General features: G+C 44.2%; 1 protein-coding gene across 4 annotated transcripts in view; it reads right to left on the reverse strand.

Moving 5' to 3' along the window:
- The window catches only part of SETBP1 (SET binding protein 1), a 362,058-nt gene that overhangs the window by 329,641 nt on the left and 9,166 nt on the right, over window positions 1–23,251 (reverse strand). For all 4 annotated transcript variants that reach the window (XM_070513131.1, XM_044774659.2, XM_070513132.1 and 1 more), the window contains exon 2: window positions 10,024–10,680. In XM_070513131.1, coding sequence (XP_070369232.1) covers window positions 10,024–10,509 — 486 coding nt within the window. In that variant the 5' untranslated portion in view covers window positions 10,510–10,680. The remainder of the gene's footprint in view (window positions 1–10,023; window positions 10,681–23,251) is intronic.

The raw sequence follows: 23,251 nt of genomic DNA on the forward strand, positions 1-23,251 counted from the left end.
CTGAGAAGAAAATACTTTACCTTTGACAGCACACTTTTAACAACCCTCTCAGTGAGATCCAAGGCCAATATGTAAATGAGAAACCAGTGTCACAGACGGTGGGGAGCCATTTAGAGATGCCCCACTAAAGGATGCACAGAAGAGGAGCTCCAAGTGAGATGGCCATGTACATTTCAAAGCTGCCTTATTTCTCTGCCTTCTGTGTAGTCCCAGCCTCAAACCAGACCATCTGACTGACTTCTGATTCACAACTCTGCCTAGAATTGTGCAAAGAGAGATGATAATAAAATAAGGAAAACACCTGAATTTTGGCCTGAAGAATCCACTGTATGCAGGATGTGACAATCTGGACCAGGAAAAGTAGCATAAAGTGATATTAAATTGGAGAGTTTCTTTGACCTTGAGTTCAGTACACATGAACACTGATGAAGATGCTAGAAAGCCAGTATAGGCCAGGGTCCTGTTAAGAGAGGTAGCATACTTCTAGAGTGGAGGAGGTCACAATCCCTTGGTGCTCTGCAGGGCCAGCCCACCTTCCTGGACTGTATTCTACTCTGTGAGCCCTCCCCACTTAGGCCTTTTAGGAGGCATCCCTAGCACAGGAACCAAGGTGGTTTGGCATCAGAAAACCATGGAATCCAAGGAACGGTTTCAGGAACTGGAAATATTTAGGCCTTAAAAGGGATGACTTAGAAGACTGCATCAAGGATGACTTTAGTGCAATATAAGAAAGAGTTCCCCTAAAACCAGGGCTGCCTCAGGAGGTTGCAAGTGCCCTTCCTGAGGGCCACTGAGCAGCACCCTGATAACTGTCTGTGAGGGATTTTGGAGGGTGTCTTTTGTTTGTTCAGGAGGGATGCTGAAAGAGAAATATTCAGAGGCTCTTCTGACTCTCCCTGAAGTCCATGATTCTAGAAGTGTGACCCAACTGTGGACCCATTCCTTTTTTCTGATCCATAGCTTCTGTGGTCAGCCTTCCCCTGCCTCTTGATTTAAGCCTGGGTCCTCAATGGGCTTAACTCCTACTTTTCAGATCCTTCCTGGCTCTCCTAATCTTGGCTTCCTTCACGATCCAACAGCACCCAAATCCCAGCATGACACCCACCTGCCACTTATTCAACGGCAGCAATCCAGCAGGAAGACCAGGAAGTTCAGGAACCTGATGGTGCCAGGAAAAGCCACACAGCCAACTAAATCGGTTTCCACCTCCTTGTTCCCCAAAAAAGACAAGGATGAAGAAATCACAGAGATTCCCATTATAGGCTACAAATAGTTCCCCTTTAGCTACATCTATGACCCACCAAGAGAAGCAACTCCTTTACATTGGTTCTGCAGGGGGACATTCCGTTGTGAAAAATGCTGAAACTCCTGAGCTGAACTCTGATTCACAGCCCTAAGCAAATGAACTAACTGGCCCATCATGAAGGGCTGCCCACATTCCCGGGCAAATTCATACTTGTAATTGATTACTTCTGATTAGCAAAGCATGGTGGCCCACTTTGAGGGGCAGAGCTGCTGTCTTCTGTGTCACTTCAAGAATTCTCTGTGCTCTCTCCCCCACCTCTGATCCCCTGTGAAACTGGCTAGAAACTTGTGGGAGGCAGAGAAGACGATCTGGGGAAAACCACAATAAACAAGGTCTAGAAAACACACTGAAGCAACCTCCATTTGATATTAATGATGATTATCAAGTGGCCCCAAGAGCCTGGGACCAAGAGGAGAACTGCTTGGACTTTGCAGAGTAAATAAAGGCCTCCATTGTTTCCCCTGCTGAGGTCACAGGCTGGTGGGGAGGTGATGGAAGTTAGCTTGGGGAGGGAGGGGCAGGCAGGGAAAAAAAACAAACCTGGGACTTCAGAGAGAAGCACACACTCAAGGTATATAAGGGAGCTCCTTGCCTTCAGAGGGCAAGATTCATGGGGATACTGTGGAAAGCCAGGAGGATCTTTAGAAGCTATGTATTCCAAAGCTGCCCACGAGGCAGCTTGTCTGTATTCTGACAGTGGCCTCAGCTAACACAGAGGGCTCACTGCTTCACCAGTCTGCATATAATTCAGACTCTTCCACACACTGGGTCCAACAGCGAGTCAATGCGGGCATTTGCAGGCTGTGTCTGTCTGCACGCCTCCTGGGAACCTGGCTCAACTGAACTTCTGCCCTCCTCTCTGGCAGCCTCGCCCCCTGGCCACTGGTTCCTCCCTGGTGGGGGGTTCTCAGGGCCTTAACACCACCTTCCAAGTCAAGTCACCCTGAGAACTATCCAAGTTGAAACCATTTCTCCAAAGCAGTTTGGCTGTGTGCAAATCATAACATGAATTTTTAGCTTATGGTGGATAAACAAAGCCCCCGTGGCACGTGACTTCAGTACCTCGTGCTGTTTGTTTTCCATATGTAATGCAGTCAGGAGCCAGAAGGAAGGCCTGGGCCCCAGGCTCTGAGAACCTCCCTGCCACGTCCCCGTTTTCTCCGCGTTGGCCCTTAACCAGTGACTTCCTGACCAAAGCTAGCCGCGTCTCATGAACAGCAAAGCAGGCGGAGGTTGTCCTGGGATGTCCTGCATTGTAGAGCTTTGAAGGTGGGACGTTTTTAACTTAAAGTTGCATGAATCAGAAAGTTCAAAGGATGGGGCAGAAAAGGGCAAAAAGGAGTTGTTTTTCCTGAATTTTATTAAAAATAAAAACAGCAATGTAACTGAAGTTCAACTGGAAATGCAGCTGGAGAGGTCTTCTTGAGGACAGAGAATTGCAATGATGGAGAAGGGGGGTGATCTGCAAATGCTGGAAGCGTGGCAGGGGTGGAAGGCAGCCACCACCCCACTTGGTTGTTCTTATGACACTGCTTTAAAACTTTCATTTTGAGTCATGCTTTGAGCTCAGCAGCAATCCTGGTTTGGCAGATAAGTGACCACAGAGATAAAAGACCTTTGAACCATCTCTAAATAAATCCCCATAGCAATCCCCACTACCACCAAAAAAAAAAAAAAAAGCCTTAGACACATGCTGTATTAGTAGATGCTTGTGCAGGTATCAGAGATAAGACACTGGCACTGCCGTCCAGCTCACACAATTCAACACAGCCACCAGCAATATGAAAGCAGGATCAGCAGCATGGCCCAAAGAAACACACGGCTTCTGAGACAGCCCACACCTCCCAGGCACCCAGCACCACTGCAGGTCACTGTGTGCTAGCTGTGCCTGGACTGAGGAAGGTCCTGTGGGTGGCCCGGAGGAGATGGAAGCAGAAAGGGATAAGAGTAATGCATACCGAGTGAGGTGCTGTGCTAAGTGCCTGCAGGCACTTTCAGTCCCATAAGACACCAACAAGGAGGTGCTGCTCTTATTCCTTATTTCCATACAATCAAGAAACAGTTTCAAGAGGTTAAGTAACTTGCCTAAGTTTATAGGCGCCCAGGTTCTAGTGCAGGTTCTCTTCCACCAAAGGCAGAGAGAGCCCTAGAATCAGGGGATCCAAGTTCAAATCCATTCTCAGGACAGGGACTCTTTCTAAGAGATCTCTATTCTCCATTCAGAATCTGAACCCTTCACGGAACGAACGACTCTCCATCAGAACAGCACGTGGTTTTCCTGCTTGGTTATCCTGCCAGATTTATCTTCAATGGCACCGAGGCCACCAAAGACTGCTCCTTGGGGAAGTTCAAAGTGAAGCTGACTACTGAGGGAACAACTAAACCAGGAGGAAAAGGGTCAGCTCAGTGCTTTAAACCCCCAGAGAATCCCAAACACAGGAGGTTAAAAAAAAAAAAATACAAGAAGGGAAGAGGGACCCAAACATTCCCAGAATATCCTCGTGGAACGCATGGCAAATCTCACCACTTTTTCAGCTCAGCTCTGACATTTGCTCCCATGATTTTAGGCCTTTTGACACTGGGGCAGAAAGGAAACAATCTGATGACGGAAGAGTGGGTCCAAAGAGAGGTCAGAAGTTTTGTTTATAGTAATTAGTTTTCTTAAAGAGAAAGACTTGCCCCATTTATAGAATGACTCTTGAAGTTTCCAGTTTTTAGAACAGAAATGAGGTTTCAGAGGTTAAAGGCTGTTTTCGTGTTTATTCCTTTTTTTTTCTAACACGCAAAAGCTGAGACCCAGGAAGGTGAAACATTCTAGGTGAAATTGTTAATAACAGAGGCAAAGTAGTGCCCGGGGCTCCTGTCCCCAAGTCCAGAGTTCTGTCCCCCACACCTTCAGCTCCAGGTGTCAGATGTTCCCTCTTGCTCCGTGGAGACAAATACTTTGAGGAAAAGATCACTCACCACCCTCCATGCGGCTTTAGCTATAAAATAGCTAGAGGGAAACCTACCAGGACACAAAAATTCCAGGCACTCTGCTGAATAAATAGCAATGTGTAGCTTAAAATAAAAATCTATAGAGAGAAAATATAAGATTAAACAAGAGGGGAAATTCAGCCTCTTGTGAAGAAACGCTGGCAAGACCTGCTCTCTGAGTCAGGTTGAGGCTGTTGTGAAGGAAGATGCTCTTACTCTCAGAAGTTCAAACACCACATTCACACACCCAGAAGGAGGGAGGGCAGGTCCTCAGTCAAGCAATGCACCTAGGAGGGAGCAGAGAAGGTGAGGGTTCTGGGCAAAATGGTGGCGAGGGAAGGCCACTTGAACTCTAAGAGGATGGAAGGCTCTCTGTTGGATGCCCAGGACCATCCACCAGAGGGGAATAGGAAATGACGATGGTGCAGCAGCCAGATGTCAGGCAATCTGAGCTTTGTCCCCTGCCTAACGCTCTCTCCCAGAGCGGGCCCCGCAACTACCTGACGTACCAAACTGCTAAAAACATAGGGGGTCAAGACAGCAATGTGCCTCTCAGCACCCTATGGGAAAAATGGAGAAGCCAGCGCAGTCCTTCCTCACTGACAACTGCATTACCCAGAGGCTCCCCTTTTAAGTTTCTCTACCCCGTATCACTCTCATTATGTTCCCAGGGCTCCCAACTCTTCCCTTTCCCCAGTTCAAAGCCTGCTGAGCGCTCCCATTGCTTACAGAATTAAATGCAAACTCATTTATTTGATATTCATCGCTCTCTGCAATCTGATGTCAATCTAGTCTCCCATCTACACCACCTAAAAAGCCTTTTTTCAATCCATACTTTGTGTTTTGCACAAAGAAGATGCTATTTAGAGAATGAGCAAATGAATGCATGACCTATTAGACTTCTTAAGTGAGGGTTACGAGTGTTCAGAACAGAATACAAGATCTTTCCATAGACATATGCTGATGTCTAGGTGGGACTGCCAAGAATGAATCCTGAGCACATTTCTAGGACCACGGCAGGCACCTGATGAATACAAGGTTGAAGTCCTTGCTGCTGGAGGAAGTAGGTTCTCCTGATGAAGCTGGGGAAAAAGAAAAATTAAGCCTCAAGAAACAGAAGATGTCAAAAGCAAGTAAAAATTCATAAGCACTTGGAATTAAGAACAGTATGCCAGATTATGATCCTGTCACCCTAACTAATGTGGAAAAGTGTGGAAGAAATGCCTAGATCCTTACCTTGAAACCGTCCTGCAGAGTGTGTTCACCTAGGGACAGGAATATACAACAGCTTTGGAGTCTAAAAGAATTGGCTTCAAAGGCCAACCCTGGCCGTTCCTGTTCCTGCTCTTGCTCTCTTGAAGCAACTGAGCCTCAATTTTCTCATCTGTCAATAAACAATATCTGCCTGGCAGGACTGTCATAAGAACTAATGGTGAAGGTGAATACATGTAACACAGCGAGCAGAGGGCCTGCCACAGAGCTCAACAAATCAGAACTATTATGATGTGTGCTCTGTAAATTACCCATTTGCCCTAAAATCTTCCACTGAATTATCTTATGTGAAAATCATCACCTCTGGCAGATGAGGAAACTGGGGCTTCAGCAAGGTTACACTCTAGATCCAAAGTCACAAAGCCAGTCAGTGCGGATTATCACACCGCATCTCCTACGCTGGGTCACTGTCTGGAGCCTAAGACTCCCCTCTCCTTCTCCTGCTGTTGAAACTGGACAGGTGTCCCCGATTCCCACGGAAAGTCCTCAGGAAAGAAGAGAGCTGCTAAGCTCTGCCCAGCTGGGAGCCTCTTAGAAACCTGTCACTGTTGGAACATTTTATGCTCACACGTTGTACCTGAACTTGCTTTAGAGACTCACTCCCATGTTCTCTGTGGTTCTTATGGAGTGACATAGAAGAGAACTAGAGGAAGCTTCTGTTATTACATCACTTACCTGATTAAGTGTAAGATGCAACAATGTTGGTGCCATGACAAAGGGCAAGTTGCATTTATGGAGTCCATCCGCAAAGTAAGACCTGTCCAAAGGACAGTTCTGAGGCCCTGAAATATGTTCTGAGCTCTCCTCTCAGCCTCTCCTTCTTACCAAATGCTGCTCTTACACCTCACATAAATTAATTCACCATAAACCGTCTTCCATACAGCATCTCAATTGCCATCCTAATTTCATATGAAGGGAGGTAACCTGTCCCCTGATTAGAAGAGGCCATGCATCCTTGAGCCAGTGAGGTAGTATTTTCATGGGTCCTTCCTAACATCTTATCACTTAAGTGGTCATGTTCCCTGAACATCTATGACACCTCCCCAGTTTTCAGGATTGGTCCTAGGTTTGAAATTCAGAATAAAGCTCTTGAGGATGCCACACATATATCTCTCCACCCCAAAGCAGTAGAACACGTAGAAATAGACTTAACCTAGCAGAGAACTAGCTGTGATATGTAAGGAATGCTGTCATTATCCTACAGAGCATTCTTTTTACAAAAACCAATGAGAAAGAAAATCATTTGGGATCCAATATAAGCTGCCTTTGCCTAAGGCTGTCAAACAATGACTTGAACAAAATTAATTGGTCTGAAAAAAAGAAGCACATAATGATGTAACACCCAATTTCCCCTAGCCTCCAAATTTGGAGGCTGAACCACTAAAAATAAAACAAAATTCCTATTATCCTGAAACTCCACGTCCTTTCTCTAAGTCAAGGGTTAACAAACTATTTTTTTTTTCTGGTAAGGGCCAGACAGTAGATAGTTTAAGCTTCGCGGGCCATACAGACTCTGTCACAACGACTCAACTCTGCCGTTGTGGTGCAAAAGCAGTCATAGACAAAATGTAAACACATGGATATGGCTCCATGCCAATAAAAATGTATTTATGGACACTGAAATTTGAATTTCATATAATTTTCACAAGTTACAAAATATTATTCTTTTGATTTTTTTCCAACCATTCTTTGCTTGTGGGCTGTACACAAACAGGCAGGGTGCTGGATTTGGCCCAGGGACTATAGTTTGCCGACCCCTGCTCCAAGTCAGCACATATATTCAAGCAACTCCTGAATGGGTGTCTCCACCAGCTCAAGGACCAGCTCAACAGGGCATCCATCCTAGTGCCTAGCATAGGACCTGAGGCCACTCCCAGGGGCCACTCCATGTGACTTCTTCAATAAGTGGCTTGATTCACAAAAAAAGACCCAGAAGACTGGATTTTAGAGTTAGACAATGATCTCTTGCTTATGAAATGCCATCCTCATCCTTTGCCATATCCCAAATTACTGGTCATGTTGCTGGTTGCTTCACGTTCATACAAATAAGTAAGTGCTGCAAGTTCACGCCACTGAAGCTTTCCATACAAACGGAAGACCAGGTTTCCACCCCTCCACCTCAGCTTCTGCTTTTGCTTACTCCCAGTTTTCAAAATAACAGGAACCTGAAGAGTAATAAAGTTAACGTTCTAATCCAATAGACATCAGAGAATATTCTTATCATCTATCAAGTGATTACAACTCAGTACTGATAATTTTTTTTCATTCATTTCTGGGAAGTAATAGCTCTAGGCATAAATAAATGTAGAAAGACTGGAGAAGCACAATATGAAGTAAGCTCCCAACAATTGAAAATTTTTGTGGATATTTTCATTACCGTGTCAGCATAATGCAGCACTATGAGTTGAATTTTGTTCCCTCCTCTTCCTTTCTGCCCCCTCCAATTTCTGAGACTTAGAACATTTATTTGGTAAGTCACATACTCAAAGAAGCAATTTCAATGAAGCATACAAAGTGCATCCAGCTTTTTGAGTGAGGATGACCAACCTGAAAATTTCAGATATGAGAATAGAGGTCCACTACATGTTTCAGTTTTGAAATCAACCCATGTCACAAATTCCAGTTTTATTCTAGGGCATTCCAACAGACAGAAGGCTATATTTGGGAACAATCTTGTGCCTTTAGGCAAAGTAGTACCTGATCGAGACAACTTATCCTCTCTCTGGGGTAGTGAATTTGGGTTTGCACACAAAAAACTGTGGGCTGCTGCTCAAATCCTCACGGTGATGGGCATGGAGGAAAAACAGTCACCACAGTTTTCAAGACTGCCCACCTACACAAAAATCCAACAGCAAACAAAGAACGGGCCATCTCAGTGAGCAGAGACAAAGATATTCATTTCCAAAGCTGAAGAGACCCAACTGCAAAGCAAAACCTGACTTTCTAAGTGGAGACTGAGTTGAGCTGTTGTGTTTGCTTACAAGAATCTCGAGTTTCCACTTGCATCTAAATAATGTTTGGTTCTATGAGAGAGAACCAGAAAGCACAGCAAAGTTGTACTAGGGAGGGGAAAGAGGAAAGCACTGCCTATATGCTCTGTAAAAACAAGTCAATTTCTAAAGATGCCTTCGTGATCCAAATGTTAAAGCAAAGTGACCAACTGTCCCGGCTTGTCCAGGACTAAGGGGGTACCTAGATGGATGACATTCAGTCTTAAAACCAAGATAGTCTGAGCAAACTGGGAGGCACTGGTCACCCTAGAAAGTCTCTTCTAGTTAAAGTCTTTGAATTTTAAATGCAACAAATTCCCGAAAACACCTAGCATGATGAAAGACACAAAACCCTATGATAAAGAAAATCCTGATTCCCAGCAGCTCTACTGTAAATGACTACAAGCTCAAACACCACTGGTAACATAAACACTACAGATTATTCCTGGGCTATAAAGGAGAGGGGTTCATATATATGTGCCATTTTTAGCTAATCCATCATGTCTAGAGCCCAAATAAATAACATGTGGGGCAGAGAGTTACAAAGATTCTGATTAACACCTACAGCCTAGAACCCAAAACTCCGTCAACAAGAGGGAACCTTTCAACACTATTCACAAGTCCCAGACATTCTTGGGAACAAGAACTTTCTAGACTAGGGAGTTCTCTGCTATCATAGCTGAGTGCCACACTCTTCACAGGAAGGGAGCTCACTGTAACCTGCTGTGATACAAAACAAGTACAAGGAAACCTGGATCCATTCATCCCCAACCAAATGACTCCCTCAGTCTCCTAGAGAGCTGCTTTCTACACCCATCTTTGACTTTTAGGAGGAAAATGACAATCAACCAAGTTCATTCAACACCCAAGCTTTAAAGTCTAGGATGTATTAGACAAAAATTCAGGTCAGTCGCCTGCCCCTTTTCTTTCTCCAGTTCCAGCTCTGATGCTCACCACTGGCTTTCAGCGTGATGATCTCCCAGCCCTCTCAGAGCCTCACTAACTACGAAGACTGAACTTCTTTAGTCAGGTGAGCGACTCGCCTATTTGACAAAGATTTACAATAGTAATTGAAACCAAAAGGAGTTTATAACACTTCTGAACTGTTCTAACTGACCATAATTTTTCAACAGCCCACTCTTGACTATGAGAACTGACGCAAATCTTAAAGGAAAAAAAAACACCTCAAAACATTGTCACAGCTTAGCCAGATCTGACCCAGCCAATGGGCTGCTACACAATAAAAGGAACTCTCCAGAATTATAATTCTAGTAGTTATTATTTTTCAAGTGGGTAAAAACTATAATAATAAATTGGACACTATACCAAGATATCAGAGGCATTTCTTCTGGAGACCCTAAGTATTTCATTAAGGACATTGGTAATTCAGAAATAAATAAGTAATAAGCAAATAGACCCTTACAAGTTGAAATGGCAAAAGCAAACAAACAAAAAACCCTAAGAAACAGGGCTCCCTACCTTCTTTTTGGAGTGACTTCTTTCCTCCTCCTTTGTGGCTTTGCTATTTTTCCCAGCGCGGGACACCTTCTGGTCCCCAGACTGCTTGATGGTGATCTTGATCTCAGGTGGGCATATATAGTTCTCCAGGTTCTTTGGGGGTTTCTTAGCCCGCTTTGTAGTCTGAATCTTCAGCTTCAGACTCCCCTCTGTGAAGTTTGCCTCCTTGATAGAGAACTCCTGTTCTTCCAGGCCGTCTCCTGCCACCCATTTCTCACTGTCTGCATTGGAGTTGGAATCCACATCCCGTCCTGAGGCTAGTTCATCCTCCTCCTCTGGCTCCATGCGCTCTCCGCCCACTGGGATCCCCTTCCCAGTTCCTGGAGCAGAGAGCAAAGGTTCTCCTGCACAGCCAGGAGCAGTGGGGGGCTTGGCTGAAGAGACCGGCAGGAATTCCGACTCACTCCCTCTTTGCCGGGAGCTGCTTAAGATTTCCCTGGACTCCATGACAATCCTACAGTCTTCAGGAGTTCTCAGGAGGGGGAAGGGAAAACGGGAAAAGGGAAAGGTGAGAAGAGAGGATACCCAAAATTCCAAGGACAAAGTGGTCCAGCAGCTGGATTCACAGTCCCAGGGATGCAGACACGGTGAGGTGTTCAGAAGAGATCAGATCTGCAACTGAGAAGCAGAGAGATAATTAGCCATGGCAGGAAGGAAAATGATCTCAAAAGTAACTCAAGCTAATTTCCAGAAGCCCCGTCCCTCTTATCTATGGCATCAGAAAAAATGATGGAAAGAAATCAAACCAGAATGTGCACATTCCCAAATAGGATTATATTGGAGCATAGGGCGAAACACACACACAGCCCTTCATTGAATTGTTATTAATTTTTATGGCTGGAGGCCCAAGAATAAAGATAAGAGAGGCAAGTCCACCAGTCCAGTAACAAGCTAGAAGCTTCTTATACTGAAGCCACAGCTGGCTGAGTCACCATCAAAACCAACCATGACGAAAGGGAAGTCTGAAGAGTTGATGCTCAGGTCTGTGGGAACTGCATTTGGCTGGCTTCTTGCACCACTTCCCTCTCACAAATGAAGAACAGTTTGCAAAGCTGAACACAACCCCAGAGCTGCCGGGGTCAAGCTCTCCATTCCCTTGGAGGAAGGACATTTAGCCGACCTCTTGACCATTCTTCCTTGATCATTTTTCATTGTAAATTATTTGAATTATGCAAAGTCTTATCTTTATTTCTTAAACTAAATGCAAAGCTTAGGTGCAGGCTTGCAAAAGGAAAACAAAAAGAGTTCAGTGGGAAATCATTTCTAACGCTGTGATTAATACAAAACAACCCCTAAAAGTGTTTCCATCGACACAAAAGATATTTAATCACTATTAATTGTTTAGAAAAAAGTAGCCCTTCCAGAGAGTTTTACTTCCCTTTCTGGTCCTTAAATAAAATGGCATTATGTCTACATGACAACAACAACCAAAAAAGAAAGGGAGCATTTTACAGGCCTTTGGACGTATCAGAAATCACCCCCAGGATCTTTGGTTTTTGATTCCGCCTTCCTCTCAGAGGAAAAGAAAAACATCAGCCAGGCTCTCTGCGGGCTATCACAGCTTCAGCTAAGCTATCCTTCACCCTTATTCACTGTACGTCCCATTAGTCCCAATTTCATATTCATCATTTTCAAAGCCCAAAAAGAAGCCCAAATGCTCATTCTCATGAGAAAACCTAGAGCCTGGGGCTGCACAAAACTTCAAGACATCATCTCTTTCCACCCCTAGGCAATCAGACAGATCACACTCAGGCCTTCTTAAATGGCTGAATACTCTGGAAGTTTCCCAGCAGACGACATTACTGTACACCTTAGGTTTCCACCTTTGAGCTCATCAGTGTAAGGTATTGGCCAGCCAATGTGCCCACCAAAACATCCCAATGACGCCTGAAAAGACAGATTCAGAAACAGCCAAGAACTGGAAACCTGAAGACCGGGTGCATATTTTCTCCCTCTGGAATCAGTACATTTTCAGCTGACACCCTGTGTGGAAGCCAGCCAGCAAGGCAGCCAGGGCTTCAACACGGACCCTGCTCCCCAGGGAAGTCCAGGCACATACTCAGCTCCAGGAAATTGCTCAGCCCTGCAGAAAGACACATTTACAACCGCTTCCACTTAGGGGAAAACCCAATGAATACTGCATTTCTGGAAGAGAGGAGGCTTCCTGGTGAGAGCATGAGCATCTTTGCTGAAGCTGTCAGCAAACACTGAGCAGCCACCTGTGCCCCATGCTACAAAAGAGACAAAGTCTCCACTTAGCAGTGGGGGAGGGCAGTTAGACCAGGAGACACTTGATGTTTCTTTTACTTGTAAGATTCTCTGTCTCATCTAGACTGATCTGCCTATCTGCCCAAAACCTTACACAACTTTTTGAAAGTCATATTCAAGTCAAAATTCATTGAGGGCTCTCTGTCTAGTGTCAGGTACCACACTAGCTGTTGGAGACATCAAGATGCTCTAGAACATGTCCCTGCTTGTCACGCAGTAAGAATCCACTAGGTCTTTCTTAGCTTGTACCCCAGATCCATACAAATTGCAAGCCAAATTTTCTTATGACAGTAGTGTTCAACAGTTTACTCCGTCCGGCATGACTCTCTAATGTTGCATTTTAATTCCCTAGTACATACCTATAAAGCTATCCTTGGGTCAGGGCAAAAGTGGAGGCATATTCCCCATAAAATGTTCTTAAACTAAGTCCATTTGGACCTTTGAACCAGAGTAGGCCAATGTATATCACAGGCTCTGAGATGAGAGAAAAGAAGGTGAAATCTAAACTTCAGAGGACTGAAGAGGTAAATCCAGTGGATATATCATTAATATTAAGAAAGTATCTTCCCTTAAAAAAAATTATTCACTTCACAGTGTCTTACATTTAATAGTATAAATCACTGACTAACTGATCTAGAAGACAAAGTTCCAAAACTTAATACTCAAGTCGTAAGAGATCCAGAAAAAATAAAAATTCACCCTTTTTTTTTAGTTCTCCTCAAGTCAAGATCCTAAGATACAATGAAAAGACAATCTCTTTCCTCGAGGAGGTGATACTTTCCAAGAGAGATTTGAAAAATAAAACAGAGCAGATTTTTATATGTCCTATAAGAAAGGGCAGAAACGAAGAGAAGAGAAAATGTTTTCCACTTGGACCAGAGTGGACAGACAGATAGGAAACTACACAGGAAGTCTTTAAGGAGAGCATGGGATATGGCTTTGACCTTGAGGGGCTTCAACAGAGTGGGAGGAAGGAAGACACAGCAGACAGAAGGAAGAGCACGAGGCAAGGCCTCAGGCAGGAGCAGGCAGAGTTATGCTCAGGAAAGAGAAAGCTAAGGTTTGGCTAGGAGGTGTGGTACAAAATGGGGACCAGTGAGAGGTACGGCTGGAGATCAAAGTTTGCAGCCAGATCATGGACATCCTTGAATGTCACACTAACAAGTTGGATTATATCTTACAGGTAATGGGAAGCCATTTAAGAGATGTCAGCAGGGAAGGGGCGCTATCAAAGCTATGCTTCCAAAGGATAATTCTGGCACGTGGCTTGAGGGTGAGTTAGGAGAAACTGATATTAGAGGCAAGGAGACCAGAGGAGGCTCAGCTGAAATTCGATTCCTGTTGCATGAGGACTTGAACCAGGGCAGTGTGAGTGTGACATGATAAATGCTAGAGATGAAACAGTAACACAGTTTCAAATAATCCCAATCTTCAGGAGCACATCAATTTCAGACTTTCCATACTGGTCTCACCTTAAGACTCCAGTCTTAGGGCTCATTAGCCATCAACTTGCAATCCCTATTCAAGTCAAACCAGTCTCCATAGCAGCAATACATATACAGAATTCTTTCTGCCTTGGTATTTTTAAAGAATCTTTCCTTGTATCCCCTTCCACCGATCCGTGCAATGCCTGGCATACAACTGGTGCTCTCCAAATGCTTGTTGCATGAAGGAATGAGTGAACAAATGAGCAAACAGATCCCGAGCCTTCTCATATGTCAAGGTCATGCTCAAGTCTTCACTTCTCCATGGTGACATTTTGCAAACTCTGGACCACAGCATTCACTTCCTGGCCTGAGTTACACTGCACCCAACTGTATAGCTTGCCACTAAACACTAGTCTTTCATTGTCTACATCGTTTTGAGTACACAAATCTTATTTTCCTTACTCAACTGCAATTCAGTCTCAGGCTGAGACCGAGTGTGATTGTACAACACTTATACCCGCTTCAGCACCCAGAGCAGGACTGAGCACTAGAAGGACTTCAAGAAGTTCCTTCTGAATGAAAATGAATTAGCCCCCGATAGCTATTCACAGTGCTGTGGTTCAAACTACTCCAACGGCAGCTCCACCCACCCATGCCTCCCCCTGCGAAATTCACTGCCTGTGCTGAAAATGATAATCCAGCCCCTCCTGTGCACATGCTCCCCTCACTTTAGGAAAATACAAATAAAAAGAAGTTTTCAAAAGCAAGGAGCAAAGAAACCTAACCCGTCTGTTTACTTCACCCAGCACACAAAGCTGTTGCTCTCCTTTTGCCTTCTTCCGGCACGTACCTGCCACCCCAAATTCACAGTTCGATTTTGCAGTCAGTCTGGTAAACAACTGCGAGTCCTCTTGTGGTGCGCCTCTGCCAACATGCATGTGTGGGCACACGCATTCACTCACACACCCACAGAGGAGGGGAAGCCACGCAAGGTGAAAACGTTTTGCCTTGTCACATTCCAACAGTCAGTGACTCCTCCAGAGGGGGCGGGTGCACAATGGACAGTCTGTCCTTAGCTCAGGCTTCCAGTCCAACAAAAGTTAACCCTTCCCTGGCTGCCTGAAGGACTTCTGGGGGACACCTGGCGGGTGGGGTTAGGAAGAATATAACTTATTTAAGAAATACTTAATACTTGCCCAGGAAAAACTGCTTAGCAGATCCCAGGAAAACAGAGGGGCAAGAAGGAGAATGGTGGTGATGTTTACCTGGAAAGAACTCTGGGACAGGAGTCCAGAAACTTGACCTCTACTCCTGGCCCTGCCATTCACAGGCAGTGAGATGCTAGACAAGCCCCTTACTCCATTTGAGTCCCTTACTCCATTCTCATCTCAGCAATGACTGGAGTGGGACCAAGATCTCTTCCATACTCAAGACTTTGTAATTTTACCCTGCACAGCCATAGACCCATGGAGACACTCCAGAATGGATAGTGTGACCTACAGAATTACTTCTCTTAGGGACCAGGGCAATCCTGCTTGGCTAGATGTGTCTCATAACCCAAAGGAGTCCCAAAGTGTACATAATTCTTCCCTTCATATTCGTAAGATGGAAGATTTCCTCCTGGTCTAAAATCCATTCTCCATCTGCAGCCTTGGGCAACTCTTACTAATCCCAGAGCTTGGAGGAAATGCAAATTCTCGAGCTCTATCTATGGAATTAGGGATCGAGGAGTGGGGCCTAGCACGCTGGCTTTTCCCAAGCACTCCAAATGGTTCTGGTGGGCTCAGGCTTTGCCTGGTCTATGTGCCTATCCTTACCAACAGCCTTGACCATAGAGCACTATTATTCTGTATTTAAGGGGAATTTTCCCTGATAGTAGTGTTCTAAGTCTCTTAACACTAAGCATCAGTGGCATTTTATTCATCCACGCAATCCCAACACCTAACACAATGCCCAATGCATAAGGGATACTCAAGAAATGTTGATTGACTGAATTAATAAGTGAATAAACCAAATGAGGCTGGGTGTTCCAGCATTATCCACCTCTCTCATCTGCTTTGCTCCCAGCGCACATGCAGGCCATCATCACCCTGACTGCTGCTTTCCAAAGGGATGACAAGGTGGAACCCACAGAGCCGTTGGTATATTTAACAGTGACTCAGATGATGTGGATTCTGGACCTAGTTCTGTAGTTCTGCCACTTGGGAGCCATCACAAGCACTTTTTCAGCCCAGTGTCTCATCAACAAAATGGAATGATGTCTTTCTGATCTACCTCGTTAGGTCAAGGTTTTGATCTTCTTTGTTGCTATTGTAGAACTACATGCTCTTTATTAAAAAAAATTTTAAATAACACATGTACCTCATAAAGTCCTAAAGGCAGACAATCACAAATATAGGAAGAGTTCTCTGCCTTATTGCTGACCTTTCCCAAACTCCCTTAGAGCTGTTTATCCTCATCTGCACCTTAGCTCCCTACTCTGCAATCCCCCTAAGACCAGGCACTTCTTTCATCTTTACATGTAGAAGGCACTGCACTGCACAAGGAACCCTCAGGTCAGAACCTTTTCCCCTCAAACTCTGCAGAATGTCTTCTACCATTTGAAGTAATAGAAGAAAAAATGGAGGCTGACCTGGCTTTGCTTCTCTTGTAGGTAAATCGGTTTATGCTGTTATCATTGAAGATTTTTTTCATGATGGTAGAATTTTATTAACGACAAAATGAGTGTAGTGTGGACCTCCCTCCCTTTATTTTTCCTGGAACATGATGAGCCTTCTGGATCTGTATGGGCAGGTTCTTTCTAGTTCAGGAATATTTCCTTCAATTATTACCTTATTCATTTCTTTAATTCAATGATTCTGGCTTCTTCTAAGTTTTTCCTGTAGTTCTTAGTTTGGAACTCTCATCTCTGTTCTCCATTTCTCTCATTCTCTCTCTCACAGTTTTTATCTCTATATTTAGCGTGGTGGGGGAACACACCCTAATCCATCCTCCCTGATACCAATTTAATCCGATTTTCCATGCCTCCTTTGTCTATAATGACTACATTGTGGATTTTTAATTCTGCTATTGTACTTTTTCTATCCCTGCAATCCTTCTTTATTTATTCATCCTCCTTTGAGCTGATTCTGATGCCTTTCCATCTCCACATTTCTCCTTGTTACTTTCTGCTCTTGTTCCATCAGGGTCATGCTTCTTCCGGCTGTAGATGTCTGGAAGGTTTTAAAACTTCTTATTTTACTGATGTAGTAAATAACTATCATGATACTCTTCCTTTTATCTTGTTTTGAATGTTTTACTCCCTAAGATCTCACGTCAGATTCTTTCTCTTTACTCATGCTCTAATGAGGAGAGTCATACAGGGTAGTGTTGGCCTACAGAGGAAGTACTGGACTGCTTTTGACTCTATCTTCCATCCGTCTTGAAAACAGTCAAATCCTCCTGAGTTGTTGGGGTTATCAGTGATCCGATCATTGCAGTTTCCAGTGAACAGTACAGTGGGTGATGAAGCCAGCCTCTAGGAGCACATAAGAGCCTACCATGTGTATCTCTTCCCAACTCCACATTAAACAGTATCAAGTTGGTAGCTTGAAACTCGGCTGTGATAGGAGTGTTTACACAATAGGACTCAACAAACTTCATACATCAGGGCTTAAAAAAATCTGGAGAACAGAGTGTTAAGCATTTACTAGAACACCACTGAGAGTAGACATCTATGCACTATTGTTTTGCTGGACTAAGAGGGGATTCTTCTGCTGGATTCTTTGAAACTCTGAATAGCTGAAATCCACAATACGCACCGTGACAAAGGCTCTTTATGTCTACCTCAGAACTTTACTGAGGAAACCTCTCCACCTAGAAGTCAGTGCTCTAGTTCTACTCCTCCCAAAGCTCCCTCCTCCAGTCTTGCCCATTTGCTTTCTGACAGCTGTAGACTTTGAGAATACTATGTATAATGACGTTAGGGAGGAGATCATCTTTAGTTGTTAAAGTTGCCCGTGCAGTAGCCCTGATGACTGCCTATTTTTTTAGTTGACAGAAATTACGAGTTTCTGATTTTGGGAAGCAAATGGTATAAAAGGATAGAGTGTGATTCTACCCGGCTATAGATAGGGAAGTCATTATATTTTCAACCTAGGCTCATTAGCCTATAATCCCTTCTCAGATTCTGGCAAAAGACTGACTGAGTTTGGCTTTGGGGATGCTTGAGCATTCAACTTTCTGTATGTCTTCCAAGGTATTTAGGTGGGAAACTAGAAGTGATTTTTTTCCACTTAGGGAACTTTGCATGAGCTTGGGATCCTCTTCCCACTCCCTTGAGTTAATGCCTCTTCATTACTCAGGCTCAAGTCAAATGGTGCTTCCCTGAGCTTCACAAACCAGATCAGGATGCCCTGTTTTGTGCCTTTATAGCACAGTACTCCTCTTTCCCAGCATTTATTATATTTGATATTTAAATACTTGTGTCACTCTTAGTTTCAGCGTTGCCTCCTCCACCAGATGGTAAGCTCTTGAAGGTAGGAACTATCTTTTTGGCTCACCGTGGAACCCCTAGAGCCTAGCACAGCTCCTGATACATGCAGCAAAACTCCAAATTATGTGCTGAGTGAATGCTGAATGAGAGGCTGTATCAAAGGCCAGCTAGGCACCATTTGACTCAGGTACCCATGACTCTGAGTGATGTGTCTCTGAAATCCTTCCTGCTGCAAAAATACCCAGAGTAAATGCTCCATAAACACTAATAAATTGATCAAGTGACCCAACCTTACCCAGCTCTCAATCAGCAAAGGCAAAGGCAACTCTGCCCCATAGTTCCCTGACCCTGCAAACACACCAATGGTCTACAGCAAAGAAAGCTCAGATTCAGTGGCTTCTTTACAGGACATGTCTATGTGGTCCCTTCCTGATCACAGTTCCTGTCCTCCAAGCTGAGACTACTACACCCACAACATTCCCCAGCAGCATCTCCTGAGTTGCAGCTCCCCCAAATCCTGCTGATTTGCATTACATCATATGATTCCTTGTTATTTCCTCTGGCGGACCTGCCCTTTCTCTTTTCTCCACTTGGTTACTCTAAGTCATCCTTCAAGAATTGGGTGAAGCTCACCTCCTTCATGAAGACAGGCTAGACTTTCCTTTTCTACTCCTTTCCCTTTGTGTGTACACATGTGCACACACACAATCTCACACTCATACTCACAGATGGTCTTGCTCTCACTTCCTTGGGTATTCTGCTATCAAAGCATTTGGCAAAGGATACTGCCATCTTCCATTTACTTATCTTTCTCTCCCACCAGACCAGGAACTCCATAAGGAAAGGGTCTGGGTTTTACATGGCTCTCTATCACAGTTCAGAGCATAGTGAAGACACAGAGTAAGAGTGCAATAACAAGTGTCCACGCCATGTTATCTCCCTGAAAAGCACAATGAAGTAGCATCAATTTGACGTCACAGGTGTAGATTACTTAACCTCTCTTTCTCACTTAGCAAACATGTTCTTGGAAAATATATTTAAACGGCTCAAATATTATGTGGAAATTGGGTAATAATCCTACCTCACAGGTTGTTTTGAGAAGAAATTGAAGATTAAATAAGATATTTATGAAATAATATGTTGGGATCACCTTAGCAGACGTTCAAATGTTTTTGGTAAATTTGATTTACTTCCGTAGTCTCTGTCACCTAAGCTAGCATTTGGCTAAATGGTGCCTTCTCTTCACAGATCCCAAGTAAAACCTGAAGGACAAGGGTTGGAGACCAACCTCCTCTAGCTCCCTACACAACAGGAAGCACAAACAAGTAGTTTAATTTGCACCTGCTAACTTGAGCGCTTTGATATTGAGTATTGCTTTCTCCTTGTTCCCAGTCTGTCTCGTAGAAGAAATAAGACTAAGTTCAGCCGTGAATTCCAGATTCAATTCCCTGCTCTGCCAATTGGAGCTGGGAGGCCTTGGGCAAGTTTCATTTTCTCACTGGGTCTCCCCATCTTCATTTGTAAAATGAGGGGATGTGATGAAGTGAACTCTGTGGCTCCCTCCAGCTCTGACATTCTCAGGTGCGGAGTCTTATCTCATCAACTTGACAATCAGAGGTACTTTCAAGACAGGGGTGGTACCTTCCACCTCTTTATAGAGCCTGCTGGTTCTGAAGCTCTGCCCGGCTGGGTCAGCTGAGCCTAACACAAAACTAAGGATCAGTCCTGGGCTGGGGAATCTCCCTGATAGGGAGAGAAGCAGAATCAAGCTTCTGAGGCCTGAGGCTGGGCATGCTGTTAACCAGCAGTTCCAGCTCTAGCTGCAAAAACAGTGCCTCCTCTGGGAACCCATAACAAACACAACACAACACAACAGCAGGAGCCTTGGGTCTTGGGCCCCCAGGGAAAGATCTCTACAGCACTGACTGGGCCAATCCTCAAGTTTCCAGGTTGAGCTCCAGTTCTGTAGTATTACCTGTGGTCTCTGTTGCTCCATGCAGCCAAGGAGAGTGCACACTCGTAATGAGAGAGGGGTAAACACAACCAATGGCCTTTACAGGCATTATCAGTTTAATCCAGACAAGAACCCTGTGATGCAGAAGACCTGTCCCCTTTTTATAGATATGGAAATGATGGTCCAGAGAGGTTAATAGTTTGCTCAGGGTTACACACTACCTATGCCAGATCCACAATCAAATCCAGGTTTATATGATTCCAAAGCCTCTGCTTTTACTTTTACATCATGATGTCTCTCATACGCAAAGCAATGTCAGCTTTTAGCCAAATACTCCTAGCTGCTTCTACAGACATGAGCTACAAAACCAGTTTGCCATCTGACTGGCCACACCACTTAAACTCTCTGGGCATCAGTTTTCTCACCGGCCCTCCTAGTATCTTCACAGAATCTTACAAGGAAAAAAGCAAATAATATATGCAGAATAGCACCTAAGTAGGTTAAATATGGTAGACCTGTAAGAAGTAACTGTGATGATAATATTTCTTGTCCAAGTAGAGTAGAGACGTCCATGTGGTAGAGAAAATGATCCTGTTTTCAACATGCATCTGATATATAACAGGTGCTTTAAGTTTATTATTTGATTTAACCTTGAGATGTGCCCATTTTACAGATAAGAAAACTGAAGTTGAGAAATTCATTGAAATCAGAGAGGTAGTTCTAACTCCAAATGTCATTTGCTTTCCATTGAAGCATAATGCCACCAGTCTTTAAATACTTAGTGGCCACTTAAACTCTGGTCCTCCATCATGCCGTGTGTAAACTGGGGATGAAAATGATAGACTTACTTGAAAGCAGGCTAAACCGAATAGTCGAACAGATAATAAAGACCACAGTCTTTCTTTCAAAGCTCTCTAATTTTCACCCCAAGACCTATTGGGTCTTAATTCAAATTCCTTGACTTCTCAACCATCTGATTCAGCAATGGCTTTGCTCATTGTCATTTGAACATAAAGTGTAATCTGACACTGAGATATTTGTGCTTCTGCCACAAAGGAGATGCTACGCATACCAGAGAGCTAAACAAATATTAGCTCCCTTTCTCTTCCTTTATGATATTTCTCCTTGAACTATCTTGAACTGTCATTGAAATGTTGCATTGTTGCTAAAACTTGTAAATATCTTTCTCCAATTATACACTGAACTCCTGGAGATGAGTAACAGTATCATGCAGTATTCTTATTCCCCAGAGTGGCTGATCCCCATTCCAAATGCTTATATGTACTTTTACTTTTTCTTCTAAAGATAACTCTTTTGAACCCCAGACTGAAGTGTTGGTGGCTGACAAGACCGGGGCGGGGGCAGAACAGTCACAGGTCGGGGTTCTCTCTTGTGTGGTATGCGTGGAAGACCCCTGACTGGCACACCCTTCTGCTCCTCACGCCTACTCTCCTCGCACTCTGAAAACTCCAGTTGTGGCTCCCATCTCAGCACAGGAGAGATGGAGCCTTGGCCCTTTCCTCACAGAGACCTATCCCATCTGTCTTGCTGCCTGGCACTTCACAGAGCCCTGGTCTCTGGGAAGCGGTCTCCTTTCTGCCTCTACATTCTCAAGCGGAATGTCTTCCCTGCTGCTCTGTACTTACCCTAGACAGCCCCATTGTTCAGGACTCAGCCCAAGTCCCACCTACTCCTTGAAGCTTTCTGAGGGCTGTCCAACAGCTGGAGGTGCTGGTCTTCCCTGCGCTCCCAGTGAAGTTCAGTTACTTAGCCCTAGACGACAGTCCTTTGCAGCTCCTCCACTGGTTTCTATGAGTTCTCACAGAGTCTTTCACCAGACTGAAAGCAGAGACAATGTCCTCTCCATCTCTCAGGATCCCCACAGTACCCATCAGTCTATCACATGCACGTTTGAATGTCAATGAGCAAACCAAGTTTGCTGAATCAGAGGGTTAAAAAGTTAACGAGCTTCAGTGAAAACTCTGGACAGCTAGATTGGGTCCAACTTAGAGGGCACTGGGTTTTGTCCTTCCTACTGTGGTCAGAAGACCTCAGTGCAGCAAGATACCTATGTGTGGCCTGCCCCTCAATATCAGCCAGCTGGACCTTAATCATCAGGGCTTCCCTGCTCCTGCCAGATGCAGTTCATGTTCATGATTAGCATTCATTTCCTTGTGGCAATTCTAAATTCACACTTGAACTTTGTCTCACCTCTGCTGCCATGCCCAAACTATTCTACCCACCAAGAATGTCCCCTTGTTCCAAATCCACCATCAAACCCAAAACCACAACCTCCTTGAAGCCTTCCCTGACTGCACCTTAGTACTGATCACACAAATAGCATAATTCCACTTAGATCATGCTCCCACTTTGGCTGCAGACTGATGCTTTCCATCTGAGCTAACCATATCTCTCCAGATATACTATCCACTCTGCAAGGGCAAAAGCCACATCTCATACCAGACCTTTCTCACCCAACAGTGCCAGGAACAATGGCTCACATGAGCTGCAAGGCTGAGACTTTAATAAATATCTGTGGATCTAAAAATTTACTGTAATTGAGCTCTGGAGTACAAAGTAATAAGCAGAAAGAAGACCCACAGGGCTTTCACATCAAATCATCCTTTTTAGCCACCATTATTAATCAATACTTTCTTTAAAAAAAATCAAAGCTCTCACTGCTCAAATAACAACAGGTCACAGACAGAGCCACTGCAAAGGACTTGCCACCAGATTTCATTATTCTGCCACAAGCACAACAACACTGCTCCAACGGCTTCTGCTGCATTCTCAGGCTACTATGTTGGATGGATCAAGTTCAGCATCTCCAATTTCCACATCTCTCTAGCCCCAAGTTCAAACCCCAAGCAGCTTCTTTCTGCCGAGAGAATTGCAAATCCTCGGCAAATAGAAGAAATAATGAAGAAATTGCTTTTCACCCAGTTTGGCTAATCGTGTTACTTGCTTTTTTTTTCCCCCATCCCAAATTCTTTGCTAGATCTTAAGATAAAAATAATTGCAGCATCTCAGTAGCTTGTAGAGTCTCCTTCATCCTAAATATACAAC

Source organism: Equus asinus, chromosome 7, assembly GCF_041296235.1.
Source record: "Equus asinus isolate D_3611 breed Donkey chromosome 7, EquAss-T2T_v2, whole genome shotgun sequence".
Lineage (NCBI taxonomy): Eukaryota > Metazoa > Chordata > Mammalia > Perissodactyla > Equidae > Equus > Equus asinus.